We start from the raw sequence: 19341 nt of genomic DNA, 5'->3' as shown, positions 1-19341 counted from the left end.
GCGCTATGACTATAACTGAATATTGGCATGTAGATGTGTTAAAGCGAGGACTCTTATCAAACCTCGAAGATTTGTGAAGATTCGGCACCAGTTGAATATTGTTTGTCTGAATTAGTGTAAAACGTCACTTCCTGTTGCCAGTAGGTGGCGCTATTACTGAATATTGGTATGTGGAGGTCTTCAGGCCGGGACTGAAGTTCACGATCACTTCCTTAGTTTTTTTCACACTGATGCAAAGATTGTTGTCCCTGCACCAGTCCATCAGTTGTCCCACCGCTAATCTGTAAGCTGACTCATTATTCTGTGAAATGAGTCCCACCACAACAGTATCATCTGCAAACTTGACAATATGGTTACTCTGTTGTCTGGCAGAGCAATCATATGTCAGCAGAGTGTACAGCAGCGGGCTCAGGACACATCCCTGTGGCGAGCTGGTGTTGAGAACAATGGGAGAGGAAATAATGTTATGGATCTTTAGACTGTCTTCTATTGGTTTAAAAAGTCCAGTACCCAGTTGCACAGTGAAGAGCTTAGTCCAAGAGCAGTTCCTCATCTTCTTGTACACATTCATTCGCAACCTTAGTAAATCCATTTTGTTATCCAGCGCCTGAACATTGGCTGAAAAAAGAGCCTCAATCACCAGTTTGTTGTTGCTAGTCTTTAGCTTAGCCTGCAAGCCGGCTCGCTTGCCCCTCTTCTGCTTCCGAGTGCACCGCTTCCTCCTGCCTCTGAGCTGGTCTATGGTGCAATGCCATGCCCCTGTCCTTAGAAGCTTCATCCTGCCCAGCTCTGATTTCAGGTTCTGTGGTAGTTCTGCTTCATATCCGCTGTTAATTTTGCACAGTTGAAGTGGGCTGTATCACACAAGCTTCCCTGCACATGTAGCCTCGCTATCCTTCACTATTGCCAGAAAAACTGGCGAAACTCTAAGAGCTGAACCGGGAACTTGGGAAGTCGCTGTGCTACTGCCCGCTGCCATCTTGCTATCAGTGTATTAAAAAGGAAGTTGTTACAACTCATGCATACAATACCTAATCTTCACAGATTTGGTAAGAGTCCTGGCCTGAAGACATCTACATGCCAATATTCAGTTATAGTCATAGCGCCACCTACTGCCAACAGGAAGTTACATGTTTTACATCGTGATACACTCCTAAAAAGGTACAAGTGTTAGTGTTTTTAAAAAATGGAATAGCGTGCCCTTGGCAGAGCAGCCCCAACGTGCACCCGGATGCGAGAGCCTGTTCATTGCTGCTTGCAGCTTTAATTATTAGGGTCCGAGCACCGCTGGTGCGAGGCCCTATTGGATCTGCTCCTCCTTCTCCTTCTTCTTCTTAAACATACACGAAAACTCACGGAAATTTGCAGACACGTCAGAATTGGTGAAAATTTACATCTAGTGGAGTTTCCAGAATTGAGTGTGGCAAAATGGCTGAATAGCGCCACCTACAAAATTTGAACGATGTGTGCCTCACGTTACATTTCACCTCCATGTACTAAATTCAGTGCACATGTGTAACATGCCAATACTTACAAAAAAGTCTCCTGAACCCATGCCCTAAACTCATCAGGAAATCAGCCATTTTGAATTTTCTCTTAAATTTTTGTTGTATTTTTGCCATTTCCAGGCCTCGTACTTTAACGAACTCCTCCTTGAGATTTCATCAGATCGACATCATATTTTGTCACTCTCATCTAAAGGCCTTGAGAATGTTAAATTGTGAAGCTTTTGAGTTTTTGCTGCACGGCATGGGCGTGGCAGTCTTACAAATTTTGATGTTTCGCCATGAAAAAGGAAGTTGTTATAAGTCAAACATACAATGTCCAATCTGTTCCAAACTTCACGTTTGATACAAATCATATCCTAAAGTCATATATATGCCAATATAACGTTATAGTCAAAGCGCTACCTGCTGGAAACAGGAAGTGACGTGACGTTTTGCACTGTGATGTACTCCTACCAACATACTAAAATATGCCAGCAAGTGGTAAATATGGTAGCAACATGCTAGAAACATGCTACACCATGCTAACAACACTTAGCTAAGTGCTAAAGCACGCCATTAATGCCACGAAACAGGAAGCTGATATAACTCAAACATATAATGCTCAATATGCACCAAATTTCACATATTTGATATGAATCCAGGCCTGAGGCTATCTACATGCCAATATTCAGTTAAAGTCATAGTGCCCCCTGCTGGCAACGGGAAGTGGCATGTTTTACACGGATTTATTCCTAGCAGCATATTAAAACATGCTAGCAACACTTAGCTGAGTGCTAAAGTGGGTTATCGATGCCACGAAACAATGGTCAATCTGTACCAAACTTCACGTTTCACATGAATACTTCCATGATAACATTTACATGCCAATATTCAGTTATAGTCATAGCGCCACATACTGCCAACAGGAAATTTTACTTTTTACATTATGATACACTCCTAACAACATATAAGTGCTAAAAAGTGCTAGCAAAAATGGAATGGTATTCCTCTGGCAGATCAGTCCCAAAATGAACCCAGGTGCGATTCATCGCTGCATGCAGCTTTAATTCGTGTTGTCATCTGACTGTGTGGCATTTTCTGCAGCATTTGCTCAACTAATCATGTTGAATGCACATTCACACAAACAAAAAGAGGGAAATAAAAACAATAAAATGTGAGTTGAATATCTAAAACAATGAATATAGCAAGAACTTTGGTGCACACTGTCAGAGTTTGAGAATTAAAACACAACTTGAACCCAGTGCACACAGCTGTAAACTAAATACATTTCAAAATATTAAATAGCAGTCAAATATTAAATATATAACGGTTTCCCTTTATTGTAACTATGAATTTGGTGTTTAGAACCTGTCCAGCAGACTGGGGTTCCAAGCTTATGTATAGAGACTTATTTATTGTTGATACTTTTTTCAGTCTACTTCTTTTTGAGTATGAGGTTTGTGTTAAATCCATGCAGTTGAAGTGACTAATTAAACCAGATAACTACAAGAACTTAGTAGTAAGTATAAAACTCTGATATCCACTGCTGTAACTAAATGGAAAAAAATAATCCCCTTGTGAGGCTTCACAAACCCCGCAGGCCAAATTCTTTTCAAAACAGTATTAAAACTCAATTTTATTAAATAGGTTGAAATTTTTTGCCAAGGTGTTATAATGGTCCCGTATTGCATATACTGTCATAAATAAATAATGGCTGTGAGAATGAATAAACCACTTTACTGACAAAAGTAGTCTACATTCACATAGTAACAAGCAGAGCTCATTTTAATAGCAGTAAGAAGTGTGCATTTGAGATCATTCATTTGGTAGATATGAATGTTTGTTTTAATATAGAGATTTAATTAGTAATGAGTGAAATGCACAGGCTGAGAATTCCCAAAAACAGATACAAAGTCAGAGTGAGGTCCACTGTTCTTCAAAATGGAGTTTGCATGGGCTATCCACCTATGGAAACTGCATCATGTAGACAAATACATTTCATTGGGCAGTATTAAAGTTGTATAATAGACAAAACATTTAACTCGATATTAGTTATCGCAAAGGATGTTAACAGATTAACAGGAATGTTGAGCTAAGTCTAAACTTAGCCTGCTTTAAAAATTGTGTGTATTTTTGATGTGCAGAGTGAGGACGTATGGCTGGAGGCTGCTCGTCTGCAGCCGGGAGACACTGCAAAGGCAGTAGTTGCTCAGGCTGTACGTCACCTCCCTCAGTCTGTGCGCATCTACATTCGAGCAGCTGAGCTTGAGTCAGACATCAGGGCCAAGAAACGAGTCCTGCGCAAAGGTCGGTGATTGAGTGGTTTTCATATTTTTTTTTTTTTTATGGAGAGGTTTTTTTCTTTTTTGTGTAATGAGTTCAGTGGTGTGTGTAATTCCACAACTGCAGCTCTGGAGAATGTATCGAAATCAGTGCGCCTGTGGAAGACAGCTGTTGAACTGGAGGAGCCAGAGGATGCCAGAATTATGTTGAGCCGAGCTGTGGAGTGCTGCCCAACCAGTGTAGAGGTACACTCATACTCTCAAACTGCTGTTCAGCCAATAATGTCTTTTGTATCCCTCTAACATGTCACCTCTGGCCTTAGCTCTGGCTTGCCTTGGCCCGGTTAGAGACTTATGAGAATGCGAGGCGTGTTCTAAACAAGGCCCGTGAAAATATTCCAACTGATCGTCACATCTGGATCACAGCCGCCAAGTTGGAGGAGGCCAATGGCAACACGCAGATGGTGGAGAAGATCATTGACAGAGCAATTACCTCATTGAGGGCCAATGGGGTTGAGATCAACCGTGAGCAGTGGATTCAGGTCAGCCATGAATGCTTGAGCAGTTATTTCTAAGCTAATGTGATTTGCTTTGTAGCTGACACTTTAAAATAATTAATTCCAGTTGATGCATGACCAGCATAAAACATGTTTATTTGCATTATTTGTCTCTCAGTGGAAAAAGATTTAGAAATTTTTCGTGTCAAGTTTCCAAGATTGCTATTTCAAAATTTGTATTTTTACACTTTACAGGAAATTATAATCATGCAGTACAAAAATACATCTGTCATTTCCAGTCCATTATTTGTAATTGGATAATGGTTTAAAAAAAAAAAAAAAAGTAAAAACAATGCTTTTCTGCTGATTACAGTTCAATGCTTGCATTTTCAATTATTACACTAGGGGACTGTGAGGGTCATTCCAAAAGCTTCAGTTTATAGTTTTGAAATGGTTCATGGTGAATTTTGAGGTATGTTTTGGATTGTTGTCCTGTTATAGCAGGGGTTCTGTACGTCCTTAAAAATGTTAAAATTTCTTAAATTCCTTAATGTAAAAATAAGGCCTTAATTAGCATCAAAATGTCCTAAATTCATGTTTCAAATGTCTTAAAAATGCAACTGAACCGACACCAAAAAGAAGATTTAGATTTTATTTTTGCTCGTTGTTTTTTGAAAGGGTAAACCCATGTCACTGTGTTGCACTCAGTAAATGCCGCTCCACACAAACCTCATCTTTGTCTGTGCTGAAAGTTTGAGTCGCTTATAACATGCATTTAGAGCACAACACGTGCCAGATTCACTTTGGCTTCACATTAGTGTAATCTCAAACATTTTTGTGGGTAGAGGTTTACTGCATTTCACCTGATTGGTAAAGAGAAGTGAATTTAAAAATTTTTTCCAACTAAACGGATCTATTCCTGCAGTTTTCCGCCAAAATATGGTAAATTGTAAATGGTCTGCACTTATCCAAAGCACTTTACACTGCGTCTCATTCTCTCACACACACCCTCACACACCAATGGTAGCAGAGCTGCCATGCAAGGCGGTAACTTGCCATATGGAGCAACTTGGGGTTCAGTGTCTTGCCCAAGGACACTTCGGTATCTGGGGTCATGTGGGCCAGGAATCGAACCACCAACCATAAGATTAGTGGACAACCCGCTCTACCACCTGAGCCACAGCCACAAGGTTTAACACATAAAAGTGACTTGTCAAATATATTACTATTATTACTATTTGTACCCCACAAATTTAAAATTGATTAAGTATTATTCAGTGCAATAGTAATATTACAAAATGGCAACAAGAAGCTTCTTGCTGTCAATTAGGGATCTTGCTTAGCCTTCTGGCCAGCATATGTGCAGTTCTGTCTGAACATTTTCTTGGTATTCCACATCTTGCCTAGAGTTCCACAGTTCCCCTTAACCAGCATTTCTTAACATATCTGAAAGTATAAATTGGATGTTTTTTATAACCTTCCCTTGCTTTGTTGGAATAAGTTATATAAATTTTCAGATCCTTAGTCAGTTGCTTAAAGAGGAGTCCATGGTTGTTCAGTGTTGGCATACAGTTTGAAGAGTCAGAGAATGTATTACGCCCTGGAATTGTTATCCTTAATGGCAATTCCTGACCTGCCTAAGGAATCCTAATAAGTCAGATAAGGAATAATTAGTTAAGTAAGGTCTGAGACTACAGTTGGAAGGGTGTTCAAACTATTCCAAAGGTCACAATTTTTATTTCTTTTCACGACTTTGATGTATCAAGTAACTGCTTTATATAAATTAACTGTGCATTAACATTTGCAGAATTTCTATTTTAATTCTTATTATTATTATTATTGTTTGTTGTGGCAGTTGCATTGACTAGTTTTCACTTAAAAAATCAATAGAATATGTAATTTCTACAGGGGTGTCCAAACTTTTGCATGCAACTTATATGCTTTACAGTTCTTAAACAGTTGAGCTGCACTGAAGACTAATGTTGTGCAGACCATTATCTCTCTCTATTTTCCTTACAGGATTCTGAGGAGTGTGATAAAGCTGGTAGTGTGGCCACTTGTCAGGCTGTAATCAGAGCGGTCATTGGCATTGGCATTGAGGAGGAAGACTGCAAACACACATGGATGGAGGATGCAGAGAGTGTAAGCAACTTTGTTATTAGTATTTTTGGACTGAATGTCCGACACAACTCTGAACTTGATTATCATAGATCCAGGTGGATGAAAATCTAATGCCCAACTCATATGCTTGAGTTTCTGGATTTATACTGAGGTATGATGAGGCGGGTCAGGCTTCCTCCTAGGGATGGGCGATATCTTATCATTTGTGATATACCGGTAGAAATTCTCCCCACAATAAGAATGAGTCTTCCCACGATAACGATAAAGCCTAGCTGATGACGTATTTCTGTGTGCGATGGTCTGCGTCCCATTTGCAGCTCACGTGCAGGGTGAAAACAAGTACGGTGGAAGGCGGACATGAAGCTGAGTGGGAGTTTATCGCTAAGTGAGAAGCTACCTCTACAATCTGGAACTGGTTTGCTTACAGAAAATCACTTTTATTTTTAGATCAATGTTTGTGTTTCTATGGCTCTCAAGATCACTGCTATCACTTGTAGCATGGTACAAAATTTATATTGTCACTGATGTTATCACAATAAATACCATAAAAAAAAATTGTGATATGGTTTTAAGTCCATATCGCCAATCCCTACTTGCTGTCTCTCTTCAATTAGTGGTGCTGTTTGTTTTTTTTTGTTCAAAGGGAAATCCTGGGGTGGAATTTAGGGGTCAACTTTTTGCATGGTTGAAAAAAATGTATAGACCATTAACTTCTTGTGCTGTGTTTTCATGGAACTTGCTCCAAAGTTCCATACATGATTTTACAATGCATATGGGACCATATATCACCTAAATGTTTAGTTCCCTGTGCCTTTGAGAAAAACAGAGGGATCCACATTCATGGAACATGCTATTCTCACACAAACAATGCAGTACGTGAAAGTTAAGTACATGAAGGAGCACAGTTGGTCGGAGTCTGGTGTTGGGCCATCCTGCTTGTTGTCTTACAACAGATAACCTAAAGTGAGATTTAAGAACAGTTTATGACCATCCTAGACAGGCAAGCAGAAAGTTGAATTTATGTAAGCAAACAGTGTCCTTCCTTAACCGTACTGTCATGTGAAATATAAGCACACCCCATGGAAATTGTTGGCTTTTTTGACATATATATTTTTGTAACAGTTACTGTTAATAAAGTTGATCTACTTGAACAAAACCACAAGGAAAAATAGCCATTTCAATAATTTATTCAATACAAATAGCAATCTTTTGTGGAAAAAGTAAGTATACCCTTGGCCTTAGAATTTGTATTGTCCCCTTTAGCAGAAATAACTTCTTGTAGGCATTTTGCATAATTGTCCACCAGTCTCTGACATCAGCTTGCTGGAATTTTAGACCACTCTTCTATGCAATATTATTTCAGTTGCAAATTTTTGAGGGTTTCTGTCATGTACTGCTTGTTTCAAATCCCCCCACATTATTTCAATTGGATTCATATCCAGGCTTTGACTAGGCTATATTATAACCCTCCATGTCTTCTTTTTGAGCCATTCACTGGTGGATTTGCTAGTGTGCATAGGATCATTATCCTGTTGAAAGGTCCACTTTCAGTTCAACTTTCAGACAGATGGCCTCACATTATCTTCAAGCACTTTTTGACTCTTTTTATGCAAAATACAAAGGATGCTCACTGGCAAAATGTAGTATTGCTCTAATGTTCATTTTAGACAGCAAAAGCTTTTTCCTGCCACACCCCACATGCAGGTCAAAATTGTGTGATCTCTTTCTGATTGTAGACCCATGTACTTTGATACAAACAGATGTCAAATTATTATTATTTTTTTTAATCAGACAGTCTGCTCTTGGGCTGAATTTGCCGGTATGGCCAGTCCTGAACAAATTTCCAGTCATTTGAAATCTGCGTTACATGATTTTCCTTACAGTGGAATGATGTATTTCAAATAATTGAGATCTTTTTAAATCCCTTGCCAGACTCATAGGCATCCACAACCATTTTTCTGAAGGCCTTATAGAACTCTTTAGATCTTGGCATCATGACACTGCACACCTCAATAACAAGGGGAACACCAGACACTAGATATGAGAGTTTTAAATAAGATAGGTTCCAACTGCAGTCCCTAAGCAGGTTCTAATCGCTGACACGCAATCTTGAACACCTGATTCTTATTTTATCGATTTGAAGGTGTGATTAATGTAGGGGTATACTTACTTTTTCCATTTGGCTGATCTGGGGTTTTTTTTTGTTAGCTTAAATTGTGAAAATTTATTACAAAATATCAATTTTATGCCATTTGATAGGTTGTATAACATTTATTAATAGGCACTGTTTCAAAGAGGATCAAATGTTTGCTTGTCCAAATATGTCCAAAAGAACCAACTACAGTTTCCATGGGGTGTTTATTTTTTCACATGTCTGTCAAGCTTTCTTAGTGTGGTTTATGGGTTGTATAGGAAATATCATTTTTGGGGGTTATTGCTCACAAAGTTTCCATAAGTGCACACTAAATTTGAAGGATATAAAATGTTATTGGTTTTATTTGTTTGTGTACTTACTGTCCCCTCTGAAACTACTGGAATGGCAAGGCCAAAATTTTGCTTGTGCTATGCACCAAAGGCATTTGGGTTTATCAAAATATGGATGAGATGAGTGCTTAGGATTTCAACTTTTATTTCCTGGTATTTATATCTAGATGTGCTAAACAACATAAAACATAGAACCTTTTGTATCAGACAACCCAATATTTAGGTGAGAAAAAGTATAGGAACTGATAAGACCTTTATAGTACATATAAGTATATAACACTTCAAGTGCACCTATTATGGTTTTTCAAATATTACCTTTCATGTAGTATGTGTTTGTGAACGTAAAATGTCTGCAAGGTTTCAAAAATCAAACTTACTGACTCCCAAAAAAAAGGAACCAATTCTGAACAGCTGAAACGAGTTGTTAGTAATTCCAGACTTACTTCCTGCACAAACCTACGTAGGTTTGTAACCAAAAAAAACCCGCCTCTAGTCTTCATTGGCTGCTCGCGAACAGACTGAGCTGAAACTCGTTATGCAAGTGGGTGTTTCCTTTTCGACACACGCTGACAGTGGTAGACCAATCACAAACAGACTTGGACATCTGACCAATCAGAGCAGAGTATGTTCTCTGAAAGGAGGAGTTTACAATGAATCCTTTAGAATGAATCATTGAACGAGTCGTTTGTGACCCGGGTGGGGGCAATGCTGCAATTTAAATTATGAACACATTTAAAGTATTTTTTGACCTTGGATGCATGTAAATCTATTGTGAGACCTTTAAAACAAAATTGGGCGTGTTTTAAAACCATAATAGGTGTGCTTTAATATTTCGCTGCATATCCCTTGCTTGCAGTAACTACATCAAGTCTGTAACTCATTGACCACCAAGTTATTGTCTTTTTTCTTTTGTGTTGCTTTTCCAGGCTTTTACCACAGCCTCTTTCGGTTGTTTGTTCTCCCTTCAGTCTCGTCTTCAGGAGGTGAAATGCATGCTCAATTGGGTTAAAATCTGGTGATTGATTAATTTGGATGCATTTCTCAGTAAATTGGCAGATAAAATGCTCCTGTATTCATTCCGCTGCTACCATTAGAAGTTACATCAATAAAGATTACTGAGTCTGTGCAAGTAGCAGCCATGCAAGCCCAAACCATGACACTACCTCCACCATGTTTCACAGATGAGCTTGTATGTTTTGGATCATGAGCAGATCCTTTCTTTTCTTCACACTTTGGCCTTTCCATGATTTTGATAGAGGCTAATCTTGGTTCCAAAGCCTTTGTTTCTCATCTCTGTATTTCTTTGTGAATTCCAATCTGGCTTTCCTCTTATTTCTGCTGATAAGCAGTTTGTATGTCATATTATGCCCTCTATATATCTGCTTTCTGAGTCTTCTTTGAAAGATGGATTGTGATACCTTCACCCCTGCCCTGTGGAGGTTGTTGGTGATGAGCCTGACTATTGTTTTTGGGTTTTTCTTCACATCTCTCACAATGTTTGCTATCAGCTGTTGTTGCTTTCTTTCTGTGTCTGTTGCTCAGTGCAGCAGTGGTTTCTTTCTTTTTCAGGACATTCCAAATTGTTGTATTGGCTATGCCCAATGTTTATGCAGTGGGTCTAATTGGTTTTTCCCTTTTTTCTCAGCTTTAAAATCGCTTGCTTTTCTCCCATAGACAGCTCTCTGATCATGTTGGCCTATCCTTTTTAACAACAAATGTAGTCAGTCTTCACAGGTGAAACTGACAGCTAAAACCAAGAGTAGATGTTCAGAGCTATTTATTGCTTAAACAATCAATCTAACGGGACACACCTGGGTAACAAGAAACACCGGTCAGTCATGTTTCGATATTTTTGTTTGCCTACATATTGGGTGGTCAAAATGTGGATAATTTGTCATTTAACACACAAAAATACCAGGAACTAAAAGCTGAATTTCTAGTTATATTCATCTTTTGATCTCAAAATCAAATGTCTTCAGTCTATAGCAAAAACAGCTGAATTGGCCTTGACATTCCAGTAGAGGTGCTGTATGTTACATTTAAAATAAGATCTAACTTGGACCTTGCTGTTGTTTGTGTTTTTGTGTGTTCATGCATGTTCTAGTGTGTGGCTCATGGTGCACTGGAATGTGCTCGTGCCATCTATGCCCACGCGTTGCAGGTCTTTCCAAGCAAAAAGAGTGTATGGCTTCGAGCAGCTTACTTCGAGAAGAGTCACGGCACACGGTAAGACAGCAGCTCTAAATTATATTTTATATATATATATATATATATATATATATATATATATATATATATATATATATATATATATATATATATATATATATATATATATATATATATATATGTGTGTGTGTGTATATGTACATATATATATGTGTGTGTATATGTACATATATAGTAACTATTTTTCTTTCCCGTCATTTAACTTGAATCAGCCAGGGACAGTTTAAATTGGAACCTTGCAGGCCAGACCGCTAGCTGTCAATGGAGAATGTGATGCATTCTGTCAGTAAATGTGGCAAAGATCCACCAACTTTCACAGAAAATGGCCATTTGACTGACAGCGCAAATCACTAGTCACAGACTGTTCATTTTAGCCCCAGGTATCCAGTTGGCGACTCATTTTAGTGCTCAGTAACTACTCATTGCGTGCTCCTGCATCGTAGTGCATGTGCATCGTCCAGTGATGTAATTTTCTTTGTCGGTGAGCAATCACAGAAGTATTTTTTTTCCTTAACAAATTATAACAGCAAATGGCAATTTGCAAAGCACAACTTTATTCAAGTACAGAGCTAGATGCTGTATGGAACTTTCTGGAAACCTAATGTGACTGTGTTAGCAGGCTTATGTTTCAAAACAAGGTCTTTCCCAAAACAACAAGGTCTTTCCCAAATCAAGAAACTGATATTTAGGTTATAGTTGGCAATAGACATCGAATAATATTTTATCAGACTTACTTTAGTATTTGTATTTGAAACATTCCAGAAAGATCAGAAAAGACAGCCCAAAAGCTCTGTGCACAGCACAATGTGCCAGTTTCCATGTATGTCCACGTACTGCAGAAAAATGCTGGAAGTCAGAAATGCACACCACTGTTAATTTGTGTCCCCTCAAAAGATAGGGAAAAAGAAAATATGTCTACCTTTTCCTATACCTGAATGTTTTGGGATAGTTCCAAGTCCTTTAGTGCAGTTTTTGAGTTGTTAGCTGGGATTGGAATTTTTGATTAAACCTGGAAACCCTCCCCACAGGTAAAGGTCAACATTAACGGGCATTTTTAAACTGACCAGGCAGATGGATATGGAGATTGTGGTCTAAGAGAGAATTAATTTCCTATAGCATTTAGTACACCTTCAAGTCTATAACATTTAAACATTTGGTTGGTAATTTGGTACCTTGGTTTTGCAGGTGAAGAATTTGACACCAGAAGCAACAGTGTTCATAGCATATGCTAACCGCTCCACAGCGCCTTTTATTTTATTTAAAATTAAAATTTTACCAAAGTAAAAAGTATATTGTGTGCAGAGAACAAGCAGGGACTCTGGCAAGACTAGCTATGACTGCATAATGGGCGAGCCAAAAGGTAGCACAGGTGCCCTGAGACATAAAGCAGCCCGCCACTTCACGAGTGGTGGGGCGACAGCATCCAAGCATCCCAGTTTACCAAAACACACTATGCCTATGAACCCTCCAGATCCGCACCTTAACCTAAGAAAAAAAAATATTAACAAAGGGCTTGAGTAAACAATGGTGTTTCCAGCAAAGATTGTGTCTGAGTCCCGAACACTACTTGGAAGGCTGTTCCATAACTTTCTAACACTTAATAACAAAATAGGACATTATGACTGTACTGTGACACCACAACACAGTATTGGACAAGAATAAAATATTTCAGTTTTAGACACTTGCTATTCATTCATTCTAATAATTTTTAACAATTACCGTGGATATAAAAAGTCTACACATTCCTGTTAAACTGGCAGGTTATTGTTAAAATAATAATAAAAAAAGAATCATGCCAGAACCTTTTCTACTTTTTATTGTGAAATTTCAACCTATAAATTAAAGTGAAAAATAAGAATCATTTTAAGGGGAAAAAATTAAAAATGTACAATACTCTGGTTGCATAAGTGTGCACATCCTTATACTAATTAGTTGAAGCACCTTTAGATTTGATCACGGCATTCAGTCTTTTTGAGTAAGAGTCAATCAGTTTGGCAAAAGCATTCTAACTCTGTCAAATGGAAGGCTCTTCCATAACTGTGGGGCTATGCAAGCGAGAGCTCTGCCCCAGCTGTAGCCTTCTTTATTTGAGGTACCAACAGAGAGCCTGCACCTTCTGAATGAGAAAAAAAAAGACATTTGCTCAGGTACTCAGGAGGTCATTCAGTGCTTTATAGGTCAATAGTAGTCTCTTACAATCAAGGCAAAAACCTGTTGGGAGCCAATGCAGTGTGGATAAGATAGGGGTGATGTGGTCATACCTTTTGGTTCTAGTAAGGACTCTGGCTGCTGCATTCTGGACTAACTGGAGCTTGTTTATGCACCAGCTGAAACATCAAGACAGCAAGGCATTGCAATAATCTAACTTAGAGGTAACAAAAGCGTGAACTAGTTTTTCTGCATGATATAGTGACATCTTTACAGTATATGTCACTACACTACATTAAACTGTATGCATTAATGTACATAATCTCACTATCCAGTGCCAACCAGAGGAGGATGGGTTCCCTTTTGAGTCTGAATTATCTCAAGGTTTTATTCCTCAGGTCATTTCATAGAGTTTTTCCTTCCAACTGTGACCTGTAAAGCTGTTTTATAATGTCTACAGTTAAAAGTGCTATACATTTTAAAATTTTTGCATAAATTAATTCTCAAATTGAGTGTATGAGGCATTTTTGCCACCTTGACAAGTTTTTGCTGTTGCTTGGAGTGACTAATTGATTTGTCTCTTTCTATCGCTCTCTTAGAGAGTCTCTGGAGGCTCTTCTGCAGAGGGCAGTCGCTCACTGTCCCAAGGCAGAGGTGTTGTGGCTGATGGGGGCCAAGTCCAAGTGGTTGGCTGGAGATGTCCCCGCAGCCAGAAGCATTCTTGCACTGGCCTTCCAGGTGAAACCCAATCCTAGATCATTTTCACACTCAGACAGTATAAACTACACCATATATCAGTCTTAAATGTCTAAAGTCACTTAGGTTTATTTTAAATAAAAACCCATTTCTATATCAAACTACAACACTTTATAACTTAATACTGCATTATGACCATACTGTGACACCACATCAGTGTTAGACATGAATAAAATATTTGTTAGTTAGTTTTAGTTAGTTTTAGACACTTGCTTCTTGGACACTCTAATTAGTTTTAGACACTTGCTATTCACTCATTGTATTAATTTTTAACAATTACCATGGATATAAAAAGTCTACACATTCCTGTTAAAATGGCAGGTTTTTGTTAAAATAATAATAATAATAAATCATGCCAGAAACTTTTCTACCTTTATTTTGGAATTGCAACCTTTAAATTAAAGTGAAAAACAATAAATCATTTTAGGGGGAAAAATGTACAATAACCTGGTTTCGTAAGTGTTCCACACCCCTATACTAATAATTAGTTGAAGTACTTTAGCTTTTTTCATGGCATTCAGACTTTTTGAGTAAATCAGTTTGGCAAAAGCGTTCTAACTCTGTCAAATTGGCTGGGCATCTCCTGTGCACAGCCCTCTTCACGGTTACCCCACACATTTTTGATTGGATCTAGATTTGGTCTCTGGCTGGGCCATTCCCAAACCTTCATCTTGTTTTGGTGAAGCCATTCCTTTGTTGATTTGGAGGTGTGCTTTAGGTCATTCTCATGCTGAAAGATAAAAATTGTCTTCATCTTAAGTGTTTTAGCAGATGCTTTAAGGTTTTGTGCCAAAATTGTCTGTCTGGTATTTGTAGCTATTCATTATTCCCTCCACCCTGATGAAAGCTCCAGTTCCATCTGAAGAAAAGCAGCACCAAAGCATGATGCTGCTGCCTCCATGCTTCACCGTGGGGATGGTGTTCTTTTGGTGAGGGGCTGTTTTTTTGTGCCAAACATATCTTTTGGTGTTATGGCCAAAATGTTAAACTTTTGCAAAATAAATACACCCAAACCCACCAAACCATCTGGAATAATGTGTTATGGGGTCTGATGAGAGCAAACATTAGCTGGGTTTGGATGTTTTGTGTTTTTTGGGGGGTTACAAAGTCTTCTGTCTTACCCTGTAGCCGGGACATTTGAAGTATTCGGGAGATTGTTCTTGCATGTAAGGAGCAACCAGTACTTGCCAGAAATTGCTGCAATTTTTTAACTGTTGCTGCAGGCTTCTTGTCAGCTTCCCTGGATAGTTTTCTCCTGGTCTTCTAATTAATTTTAATGGGATGTCTTGGTCTTAGTAATGCTACTGCTGTGCTATATTTTCTCCACGTCTCGATTTATTGTCTTTACAATGTTGCATTGTATATCCAATGCCTTGGAAATTTTTTGTAACCTACTCCTGATTTACAATTTTCAACAATGAGGTCTGGTACCTACTTTGTAAGCTCTTTGCAGCCCATGGCTTTTCCAGATCGATTTTACCAAAATGTCAGGAAAATGCTATAGGAACAACTCTACTTTATTTGGGGTGAATCAATCACAGTAAATGATAGTAGGTGTATACTAATTAGCATTTAACATGAGTTTGAATGTTGTTAGTTGTTTCTGAACACTGACACATTCCCAGTTATACAAGGGTGTATATGCTTGTGTAAGCTGGGTATTGGAAGTTTTTTTTTCTTTTTCTTTTTCCCCCTAAAACATTTCTGGTTGTTTCACGTTTTTATAGGCAATTTCATGATAAAGGTGAAAAAAAATTTGAAATAGTTCAACTTGGTTTCATTTTCTTTTTTTAATCACAAAAACTTGCTATTTTTCCAGGGGTGTGTAGACTTTTTATATCCACTGTAAATATGTACACTCTGATGTGCACTTGCACAAAACTACCTGTAAAATATTTTCATTACTCTAAATATACATGCATCATAAATGCACAAATTTTGTGTTTTGTATAGAACAGAGGTGCCCAAGTCTTGTCCTGGTGATTTACCTCCCTGAATTATTTAGTTCCAACCTTAATTTTAAACACATTATCCCAGTTATGATAAAATTTGTGTATGTGCATGATGCCCTGTGATGTACTAGTGTAATTTGAGTGATCTATGTTAAGCAACGTCTGAGAGGAGGGCCTGAATGTTAGAGCCAGGTGTGTTGGAAGTAATCTCTGTATGGAAGTGAATCACCAGGGCAAGACCATAGAACAAAGTTGGGTTGTTAATCCTGGCATTTCTGGAAAACTTTAGGTGAAGAAAAAAGGAAATATTTATCATTTATACATTTTTGCTCTTTATATATTCATAAACTGGCAAATTACTCAAGAGTGTATCCCTCGTTGATTATTAAAAACATGATGTGTAGTATTATGTTAGAGCGTAAACTGGAAGTGTGGCATAATTCCACTGTATATCATGCAGTGTGTCTCAAAGTTCACATGTATGTACTGTGATGCAGCATGACAACATCCATATGCTAATAATGGCTATTGAAACAGACACTACTGCACCCTTGGTGCTTGGGCCTGTTAATCACTGTCTGCAGCTATGTTTTTATTTGGAATTTGTTTGTGTGCTTATGAGTATCTTCGCCAGTAATGTTACCTTTATGTAAATAACAGGAGGGCATTTATTGTTAAAACTAGAAACATTCCTCCAAAAATTCTTACATCCTTTTAATTTCCACTGAAGAGCTCTTATGTACCAGACATAGGCCAAGTGTTTATGTATTAAATTTTCTAGACAAAAAGTTATAGCATAAATGTAATAAGATTTTAACATGTTTAAAGTGTATAATTGATGTATAATGTTTGTCTTTGGGACATATATATTGAAAATGGCCCAAATAGTATAGTAAATTATACACTGTTGCAATTTAAAGAGCTTGAGTTAAACTTTTCAAACCTGAAGTAATTTAGTAGTTTTGTGATGGCTTTTCCTTTTTGTTTGTAATTTTCTTCTGATTTCTGAAAACTGGTTCATACAATGAAAATGAAAACCTTGTGTGAACCCATAAAGAACATTTCTTGGTGTGTAGTTTTATGTTACCTCATTCAAAGTATGCTTAATTTTCCCTTATCTAAACTTAAAAATCATACACTATAAGGCTTTAAAGTCATAGCCTATTATCGTTTCGGATAAATCTCAATCCCAAAGCAGTGAAGAATGTTTGTGGATGTTAATGACAATCTAGCCAAACAAAAAAATATTATTTGGGTGCACTCTTAATGTTTAAAAGGGAAATGTTTGAAATAATTTCAGTTTGTTTTTATTTATTTTATACTGTTTGTACTGTTTTATGTTTCCATTTTTGTTTTAAATTTTCTTCAGATTAGCTGTTTTTTATCCCCTTATCTCTACTTTATTTATTTGTTTGTTTGTTTGTTTGTTTGTTTGTTTTACTTGTCCTAGCTATGAGTGTAAACCAATGTCTCTCGTTCCAGGCCAACCCCAACAGTGAAGAGATTTGGCTGGCTGCTGTGAAGCTGGAGTCAGAGAATAATGAGTATGAGAGAGCCCGCAGACTGCTTGCAAAAGCCCGTAGCAGTGCTCCCACTGCCAGGGTGAGTGACCAAGAATAAATTTTAATTTTAGCCAAGTCCAGAGAGGTTATGTCTAGAGAAGGCTTCCTTCTCAGGATATTCAGCCATACTTTAGTTTTTCCCTTTTCACTTTTCATCATGAACAAAATTCCGAGAGATTAATAGCTGCACTTTGGTGGTTAGTCAATTTGTGATCTTCCAGCTTGTACAACTAAAGCTGAGTGTTTGCAGGTTACAGACAACTATTAATAAAGCACAAATCATACAGTGATGGGATTCAACATTGTCACATCTCAGTGAGAATGATTAACTCCCAGATTTGAGTAACTACTGCTTGTTCTCTTTATTGCAAGTGGTGTTTTCTTTTTTTATTCTATGGCTGCCAGTTTTTAAATAAACCAACTTTAATAATTGTTCTCATTGATTTAGTTAATGTTTCACTACTCAGAGGTTTTTAGAGCTGGTTGCTTGTAGAAGATTATGGTTTTTCTCATTTCTAGGGCCAAAGTTCAGGTAAAGAGCATTAGTTCCCTGTCTCTCCTAATGATGTGGTGAGTGCCATAAAGTGATAGAAAAGGTCTTTGCCTGGTCTTTGCCTGGTCTTGTTCTTGTTTGCCTGGTCTTATCCTTGCTCCAGGTAATGGTGTCAGCATCAAGACAATTCTTGTGCCATCAGAATGTAACTTGAGTGCTTGGCGGCAGCAGTATAAAAAATATATATACATTATCAAAACTACCACTACGTTTACTATTTTTCATTTGTTTTTATGAAAACTGGTTCATACAAAGGAAATAAATTTTGTATAAACCCATCAAGAACATTTCCTGGTGTATAGTTTTTATGTTGGCACATGAAAAGCATGCTTCATTTTCACTGAGCTTAAAATCATACTGTATAAGGAGGCTTTAGAGCAGCGGCCTTTTATTTTGTCTGGAATTATTTGTAGACAGGGCGGCACAGTGGTGCAGTAATGTTGCTCCAGGGTCCCTGGTTCGATCCTGAGCTCAAGATACTGTCTTTGCAGAGTTTATTTACATCTTTGAACCCTGAGGGTTACCTCAGGGTTCTCCCAAAAACATGATCGAGGGCGGATTGGTTAAGATAAATTGTGTGAGTGAGTATCTGAATTTGTGTGTGCATTGTACCCTTCGGGTGCTCCTGGGATAGGCTAAAGGGTTACTTCCGGGCAAGATATCAGGCAAGATAAAGCAGTTACTGAAAGTGAGTGAGAATGTTTGTTGTGTGTGTGTGTGTAGCATTTAAATACAGACATGCCCACAATCTTTATACGCATAGTTACTCAAAAAAAATATTGTGCAGATTCGTGTGTATGTGCAGTAGAAAAATCATGGCCCAGGAGTGTTATAAGCAGAGCTGCTCTACCTCTTTATGCAGGTTTTCATGAAGTCTGTGAAGTTGGAGTGGGTACTGGGGAACATTTTGGTAGCCCACGAACTGTGCTCTGAGGCCTTGAGGCACTATGAGGATTTCCCCAAGCTCTGGATGATGAAAGGCCAGATTGAGGAGCAATCTGAGAACATGGATAAAGCCCGAGATGCCTACAACCAAGGGGTAAATATTGGAATGAAGGATATAGACAATTTTAGCAATAATTTTATATAGTTTCAAGTTGTCTTATCAGTCAATATTTCAGTTACCAAGAACATAAATGTAGCATGAACAGTTGGTTAAACAATGCTCAAGACGTTGACTCTGAGCTTTTCCATACCAATAAATTAATTTATAAGATTACATCCAATTGTTACAGTGTATTCAAAAAAAGAGCCCTTCACTTTTTCCTCA

General features: G+C 37.9%; 1 protein-coding gene across 1 annotated transcript in view; it reads left to right on the top strand.

Moving 5' to 3' along the window:
• The window catches only part of prpf6 (PRP6 pre-mRNA processing factor 6 homolog (S. cerevisiae)), a 54360-nt gene that overhangs the window by 25663 nt on the left and 9356 nt on the right, over positions 1–19341 (top strand). The window contains exons 9-16 of the mRNA XM_053643075.1: positions 3632–3794; positions 3897–4015; positions 4093–4311; positions 6286–6408; positions 10976–11097; positions 13848–13986; positions 17439–17558; positions 18934–19110. Coding sequence (XP_053499050.1) covers positions 3632–3794; positions 3897–4015; positions 4093–4311; positions 6286–6408; positions 10976–11097; positions 13848–13986; positions 17439–17558; positions 18934–19110 — 1182 coding nt within the window. The remainder of the gene's footprint in view (positions 1–3631; positions 3795–3896; positions 4016–4092; positions 4312–6285; positions 6409–10975; positions 11098–13847; positions 13987–17438; positions 17559–18933; positions 19111–19341) is intronic.

This window comes from Ictalurus furcatus, chromosome 15 (assembly GCF_023375685.1).
Source record: "Ictalurus furcatus strain D&B chromosome 15, Billie_1.0, whole genome shotgun sequence".
NCBI lineage: Eukaryota > Metazoa > Chordata > Actinopteri > Siluriformes > Ictaluridae > Ictalurus > Ictalurus furcatus.
Note: the sequence above shows the minus strand (reverse complement) of the source record. Positions and strands in the feature narration are given on the sequence as shown.